Source organism: Serinus canaria, unplaced genomic scaffold, assembly GCF_022539315.1.
Source record: "Serinus canaria isolate serCan28SL12 unplaced genomic scaffold, serCan2020 HiC_scaffold_384, whole genome shotgun sequence".
Taxonomy (NCBI): domain Eukaryota; kingdom Metazoa; phylum Chordata; class Aves; order Passeriformes; family Fringillidae; genus Serinus; species Serinus canaria.
In genome coordinates this window covers 474-8,236 of record NW_026108498.1, presented here as the reverse complement: position 1 = coordinate 8,236, position 7,763 = coordinate 474, and the positions used below count along the sequence as shown (strand labels likewise).

Here is a 7,763-nt window from a genome sequence, read left to right as displayed (position 1 = left end):
GGGCCTAAACCTCAGAGCGGGGCCTAAAGCAGGGCTGGGCCTAATCCAGGGCTGGGCCTAAACCAGGGCAGGGCCTGCAGCTGGGCCTAAACCTCAGAGCGGGGCCTAACCAGAGCTGGGCCTAAATCCAGAGCTGGGCCTGCAGCTGGGCCTAAACCCCAGGGCTGGGCCTAAACCAAGGCCGGGCCTAAACCCAGGGCTGGGCCTAAACCCCAGATGTCAGTCTAGAGCTGGGTCTTAAAATCCCAAATCTGATCCTAAATCTGAGCCAAAATCTGAGTCTGAGTCTAAATCCCAAAATCTGAGTCCAGATCTGATCCCAAATCCCCAAAATCTGATGCAAATCTGAATTTAAATCCCAAAATCTGATCCGATCCCAAAATCTGAGCCCAAGGCTGATCTTAAAGCCCCAGATTTGATCCCACATCGATGAAATCTCCAAATCCCCAGATTTGATCCTAAATCTTCTCCAAATCCCCCCCAAATCTCCCCAAATCCCAGCTCTGACCCCGTTTTCCCCTCAGGGAACATCGAGACCAACCACAACCTCCCCCCCAGCCACAAATCCCGCAACAACCTCATCAGGTCAGCCCTGGGGGGTCATTTGCATAATTGGGGGCTGGGTTTGCATATCTTTAGACTTCATTTGCATGTTTGGGGGTTCAGTTGCATTTTGGGGGTTTATTTGTGTGTTTTGGGGTCTTGATTTGCATATTTTGGGTATAAATTTGCATATTTTGGGTTTAAATTTGCATGTTTGGGGTTCATTTGCTGATTTAGGTGTTCATTTGCACATTTGGATGGTTCATTTGCATAATTGGCTGTTGGTTGGTGTATTTCGGGGTTCTTTGACTGTTTTAGGGATTCATTTGCATATTTTGGGGTCCATTTGTGCGTTTTGGGGTTGACTCCTGCTTAGGGGATTCATTTGCATGTTTTGGGGTCAATTTGCATGCGGTGCTGATTTGCATGCTCTGGGGGCGAATGTGCATTTTTTGGGGTTCACTGAAACATTTCAGGGGTTCAGTTGCATTTTTAAGGGATTCATTTGCATATTTTGGGGCTTCACTGAACCTTTCAGAGTTCCATTTGCACCTCTGGAGTTCCACTTTAACATTTTGGGGTTGGCTGGCATGGTTTGGGGCTCATTTGCATATTTGGGGGCCTGATTTGCATGTTTTGGGGTTAATTTGCATATTTATGGTTCATTTGCATATTTGGGGTTAATTTGCATGTTTTGTGGCTCATTTGCATGTTTTTGGGGCCCTGCCAGGACCAGCCTGGATCTCTATGCCAACGTCATCCACTGCCAGAGCCTGCCCGGGGTGGAGACGCGGCACCGGGACATCGACATCCTCATCGTCAGGGAGAACACTGAGGGCGAGTACAGCTCCCTGGAGCACGAGGTGTGCCCCAAAACACCCCAAAAACACCCCAAAACCAGCCCCCAAACCATCCTCATCGTCAGGGAGAACACCGAGGGGGAGTACAGCTCCCTGGAGCACGAGGTGTGCCCCAAAACACCCCAAAACACCCCAAAAACACCCCAAAACCAGCCCCCAAACCATCCTCATCGTCAGGGAGAACACCGAGGGGGAGTACAGCTCCCTGGAGCACGAGGTGTGCCCCAAAACACCCCAAAACACCCCAAAAACACCCAAAATCACCCAAAACACCCCAAAACCCACCCTGGATGTGATACTGTACCTCTGCCCCGCCCTGTTAGTGATGCCCCACCCATGCCACACCCTGGGGCTGATGCCACGCCCTGGGGCTAATGCCACACCCATGCCACACCCTGGGGCTGATGCCCTGCCCCTGCCTGTGCCACACCTTGGGGGTGATGCCACGGCCTGGGGCTGATGCCACACCCATGCCACACCCTATTGGTAATGCCCCTGCCCTGCCTGTGCCACACCCTGGGGGTGGTGCCACGCCCTGTCGGTGATGCCCCACCCCTACCATGCCCTGTCATTGATATCCTGCCCATGCCACACCCTGGGGGTGATGCCCCGCCCCAGCCCCGCCCTGTCGGTGATGCCCCACCCATGCCACGCCCTGCGGCTGATGCCACACCCATGCCACGCCCCTGTCGATGATAACCCGCCCCTGCCCCGCCCTGTTGGTGATGCCCCGCCCCTGCCCCGCCCGCAGAGCGTGGCGGGCGTGGTCGAGAGCCTGAAGATCATCACGGCCGGGCGCTCGCGCCGCATCGCCCACTACGCCTTCGGGCTGGCCCGCGCCGCCGCGCGCCGCAGCGTCACCGCCGTGCACAAGGCCAACATCATGTACGGGGGGCCTCAGGGGGTTTGGGGGGTCCCGGGGGGGTTTTAAGGGGGTCCTAAAGGGGGGACTGGAAAGGGTCGCAAAGGGGTTTTGAGGGGGTCCGAAAGGGGCTCTGGGGGTCCCAGAAGTGGGGTTTGGGGGGTCCTAAAGGGGGATTGAGGGGTCCCAACCAAGGGGGGTTTGGGGGTGCCAAGGGGGATTTGAGGGGTCCTAAGGGGGTTTGGAAGGGGTCTAAAGGGGTTTGGGGGTTGGGGGGTGGGGGAGGGGGCAGGGTAATGGGAAGAGGAGAAGGGGTTTTGGGGGTTCTCAAGTGGGTTTGGGGTTCTGGGGGGATCCCAGGGTAGCTCCGGATTTTTTGGGGGTACCCCGTGTTTGGGTTTTGGGGTCTCACCCCCCCTTGCCCCCCCCCAGGAAATTGGGGGACGGGCTGTTCCTGCAGTGCTGCCAGGAAGTGGCGGCCGAGTACCCCGAGATCACCTTCCGCAGCATGATCGTGGACAACACCACCATGCAGGTGTGACCCCCCCCCCAAACCTCCCCCCAGACCCCCTCCCAGTGCTCCCAGTGCTCCCAGTAACCCCGCCTGCCCTGCCCAGCTGGTGTCCAGGCCGCAGCAGTTCGATGTGATGGTGATGCCGAACCTCTACGGGAACATCGTCAACAACGTCTGCGCCGGGCTGGTGGGGGGGCCCGGGCTGGTGCCGGGGGCCAACTACGGCCACGACTACGCCGTGTTCGAGACCGTGGGTCTGGGGGGGCACCACGGGGGTCTGGGGGCACTGGGATGGGCACCACAGGGGGCACTGGGAGCACTGGGAGCACTGGTGGGGGCCACAACTACGGCCACGACTACGCCGTCTTCGAGACCGTGGGTCTGGGGGGGACATGGGGGGGACACCACGGGGGCACTGGGAGGAACTGGGAGCACTGTGATGTTACTGGGGGGACACTGGGTGGTCACTGGGGGTCTCTAAGGGTCATTACTGGGAGCACTGGGTGGTTACTGGGACTACTGGGCTGTTACTGGGACCACTGGGTGGTTACTGGGAGGACACTGGGGGTTACTGGGAGCACTGGGAGGTTACTGGGAGGACACTGGGGGTTACTAGGAAGACACTGGGAGTTACTGGGAGGACACTGGGGGTTACTGGGAGGACACTGGGAGTTACTGGGAGGACACTGTGCTGTCACTGGGAGGACACTGGGGGTTACTGGGAGGACACTGGGGGTTACTGGGAGCACTGGCTGTTACTGGGAGGACACTGGGGGTCACTGGGAGCACTGAGGGTTACTGGGAGGACACTGGGGGTTACTGGGAGCACTGTGCTGTTACTGGGAGGGCAGTGGGGGTTACTGGGAGGACACTGGGGTTACTGGGAGGACACTGGGAGTTACTGGGAGCACTGTGCTGTTACTGGGAGGACACTGGGGGTCACTGGAAGGACACTGGGAGTTACTGGGAGGACACTGGGGGACACTGGGAGCACTGTGCTGTTACTGGGAGGGCAGTGGGGGTTACTGGGAGGACACTGGGAGTTACTGGGAGGACACTGGGGGTCACTGGGAGCACTGGGCTGTTACTGGGGGGTCTGAGCAGGCCGTGCCCCCCAGGCCACGCGGAACACGGGCAAGAGCATCGCCAACCGCAACATCGCCAACCCCACGGCGGCGCTGCTGGCCGCCTGCATGATGCTGGACCACCTGCGGTGGGCGGGGCTACCGGGGAGGGGCGGGGCTACCGGGAGGGGGTGGGACCACCTGAGGGGGTTGGGAACAACTGGGAGGAGGTGGGTAAAAAAGGGGTGGGGTCCTTAAAGGGGGTGTGGCTTCCCCAGTGGGAGTGGCTTTGAAAACTGCATGGTCTAGTTGGTCAAAATCCTGTGGGAGGAGCTGGGTGAGGAGGCGGAGCCTCGGTGTGCACCTTGAGAGGGTGTGGCTCGCTAATGTGGGCGTGGTCTGTTTGCCCCGCCCCCAGGCTGCATAACCACGCCTCCACCATCCGTAAGGCCGTGCTGGCCTCGCTGGATGACCCCCGGGTAAGCCCCGCCCTCACCTGCCCAAGGGGTGTGGCCCCAAAACGATGGGCGTGACCATAGCCCTGCCTAGTGGGTGTGGTCCCGCCTCTGTGGGCGTGTCTGTGACGTGGCCCCGCCCCCAGACGCACACGCCGGACATCGGGGGCCAGGGCACGACGTCGGGGGCGGTGCAGAGCATCATCGGGCACCTGCCGCGGGGCTGAGCCGGACACACGGACACAGGGGGGGCGGGGCCTGGGATGGCCCCGGGAACCCCCCTGGAACAGTCCTGGGACCCCCTGGAACAGCCCCAGACCCCCCCAGAACGGCCCTGGGACCCTGGAACACTCCCAGGACCCCCAGAACACCTCCAGGACCACACCTGACACCTCCAGGACCACACCTGAACACCCCCAGGACCACACCTGACACCCCTGGACCCCAGAACACCCTCAGGACCCCCAGCACTCCAGGACCACACTCACCCAGACCACCCCTGACAACCCCAGGACCACTTGAGACCCTGACCGAGGACCCCCAGCGACCCCCCGGATCCACCTGACCCCGGACCCCCAGAACACCCCCAGGCCCGGACCCCCAGAACACCCCAGGACCACATTGACCCGGGACCCCAGGACACCCCTGGCACACCCCAGCACCTTTAGGACCACGATGCCCTTCAGGACCCCAAAACAGCTCTGGACACCCCCAGGAGCTCTTAGGACCACGCTGAACCCTCACAGGACCCCCAGAACACCCCCAGGACCCCCCTGGAACACCCCAGGACCACAGGGCACTACAGGGATCTACAAGGAAACCCCAAACCCTCCACAGGACCCCAGTAAACACCCCAGGACCACCAAGGAACCCCCAAACCCCCACAGGACCACCAGGAGACCCCAAATTCCCCACAGGACCACCAAGGACCTCCTGAAACCCCCACAGGACCCCATTAAACACCGTAGGACCACCAGGAGACCCCCAAACCGCCCACAAGACCACCAGGAACCCCCCGAACCCCCAACAAGACCTCACTAAGCACCCCAGGACCACCAGGAGCTCCTTAAACCCCTCACAGGACCCCACTAAACACCCCAGGACCACCAGGAGACCCCCAAACCCCCAACAAGACCATAAGAACCCCCCCCCAGACCCCTCACAGGACCCCAATAAACACCCCAGGACCACCAAGAGACCCCCAAACCCCCCAAAGGACCACCAGGAACCCCCCAAAGGACCCCAATAAACACCCTAGGACCACCAGGAGACCCCCAAACCCCCCACAGGACCATCAAGAACCCCCCCAAACCCCCCACAGGACCCCAATAAGCATGCCAGGACCACCAAGAGACCCCCCCAAACCCCCCACAGGACCCCAATAAACACTCCAGGACCACCAAGAGCCCCACAAAGGACCCCAATAAACCCCCCAAGACCACCAGGAGCACCCCAGAACCCCCCATAAAACCCCAATTAACACTCTACGAGCTCCCCAAACCCCCACAGGACCCCAGTAAAACGCCCAGGACCACCAAGAGCCCCCAAAACCCTGCACAAGACACAGGAGACCCCCACAGGACTCATTAAACACCCCAGGACCCCCCCCAAACCCTGCACAGGACCACCAGGACCCCCCAGTGAACACCCCAGGACCACACGGTACCCCCCAATAAAGACCCAGGACCACCAGTCCCACCCGTGGTTTATTGAGGCGGGGGGCGTGGCAGGGGCGGGGCCGGGGGTGCTGCAGCACTGTTGGGCCGTGGCCCTGCGGGTGGGTCGGAAGGCCACATGGAACCCTCCCAATAAAACACCCCAAGACCACCAGGACCCCCCGAACCCCCAAACCAGACCTCACTAAGCACCCCGGACGCACCAGAGCTCCTTCAAAACCCCTCACGGACCCCATAACACCCCAGGACCACCAGATACCCCCAAACCCCCAACAAGACCATAAGAACCACCCCCCAGACCCCTCACAGGACCCCAATAAACACCCCAGGACCACCAAGAGACCCCCAAACCCCCCAAAGGACCACCAGGAACCCCCCAAAGGACCCCAATAAACACCCTAGGAACCACCAGGAGACCCCCAAACCCCCCACAGGACCATCAAGAACCCCCCAAACCCCCCACAGGACCCCAATAAGCACGCCAGGACCACCAAGAGACCCCCCCAAACCCCCACAGGACCCCAATAAACACTCCAGGACCACCAAGAGCCCCACAAAGGACCCCAATAAACCCCCAAGGCCACCAGGAGCCCCACAGAACCCCCCATAAAACCCCAATTAACACTCTAGAGCTCCCCAAACCCCCACAGGACCCCAGTAAAACGCCCCAGGACCACCAAGAGCCCCCCAAACCCTGCACAAGACCACAGGAGACCCCACAGGACTCATTAAACACCCCAGGACCCCCCCAAACCCTGCACGGACCACCAGGACCCCCCAGTGAACACCCCAGGACCACACGGTACCCCCAATAAGACCCAGGACCACCAGTCCCACCCGTGGTTTATTGAGGCGGGGGGCGTGGCAGGGGCGGGGCCGGGGGTGCTGCAGGCACTGTTGGGCCGTTGGCCCTGCGGGTGGGCTCGAAGGCCAGCATGGAACCCTCCCAATAAACACCCCAAGACCACCAGGACCCCCCATAAAACCCCAATAAACATCCCAGGACCTCCCCAAATCCCGCCACAGGCATCACGAGGAGCCGCCCACAGTACCCCAATAAACACCCCAAGACCACCAGGACCCCCCAATAAAGACCCCAGGACTACCAGGAACCCCCCCCCAAAAAGACCCCCATAAACACCTCAAACCTCCCACAGGACCCCAATAAACACCCTAGGACCCCCAGGAACCCCCCAATTTTCCCCACAAGCATCACCAGGAACCCCCCAGAAACCCCCACAGGACCACCAAGAGCCCCCCAAACAACCCCAATCAAGACCCCAGGACCACCAGGACTCAATAGACACTCCAGGACCACCAGTGCCTCCCAGTAAAGACCCCATGACCACCAGGAACCCCACAGACCCCCCCCAGGACCACCAGTACCCCTCCAAACAATCCCAGTCAAGACCCCAGGACCACCAGTACTCCCCAGGGACACACCAGGACCCCAATAAACCTCCCCAGGACCACCAGTACCCCCCAATGAACACCCCAGGACCACCAGTACCCCCAATAAAGACCCCAGGAGCACCAATCCCACCCGTGGTTTATTGAGGTGGGGGGCGGGGCTGGGGGCGGGGCTAGGGGCGGAGCCAGGGGTGCTGCAGGCACTGTCGGGCCGTGGCCCTGCGGGCGGGCTCGAAGGCCAGCATGGGCCGCAGGAAGCGGGCGAAGGCGGCCGCTGGCCCCCGTGGCCACTCGTACTTCTCCTGCAGCACCGCCCGCAGCCCCCAGGGCCGCAGGTGCCGGATGTGCCGCAGCTCACCTGCGGAGGGGCGGGGTCAGG

The 7,763-nt window shown here is 61.2% G+C and overlaps 1 protein-coding gene and 1 long non-coding RNA gene across 2 annotated transcripts; both read left to right on the top strand.

Annotated features, from left to right (window-relative positions):
* Positions 1-433: 433 nt before the first annotated feature.
* IDH3G (isocitrate dehydrogenase (NAD(+)) 3 non-catalytic subunit gamma) lies at positions 434-4,758 on the top strand (the record flags this gene model as incomplete). The annotated part of the gene is made up of 8 exons (XM_050987890.1): positions 434-585; positions 1,274-1,508; positions 2,155-2,288; positions 2,698-2,800; positions 2,883-3,029; positions 3,898-3,992; positions 4,262-4,322; positions 4,445-4,758. Coding segments are annotated over 8 exons (1,008 nt in total), but the record flags the coding sequence as incomplete, so codon positions are not given.
* A 171-nt stretch (positions 4,759-4,929) lies between these two features.
* On the top strand, positions 4,930-7,511 carry LOC127061262 (uncharacterized). Its single transcript, XR_007780759.1, has 2 exons — positions 4,930-5,960; positions 7,482-7,511. It is a non-coding gene; the product is annotated as an uncharacterized LOC127061262 (long non-coding RNA).
* The last annotated feature ends 252 nt before the right edge of the window (positions 7,512-7,763 follow it).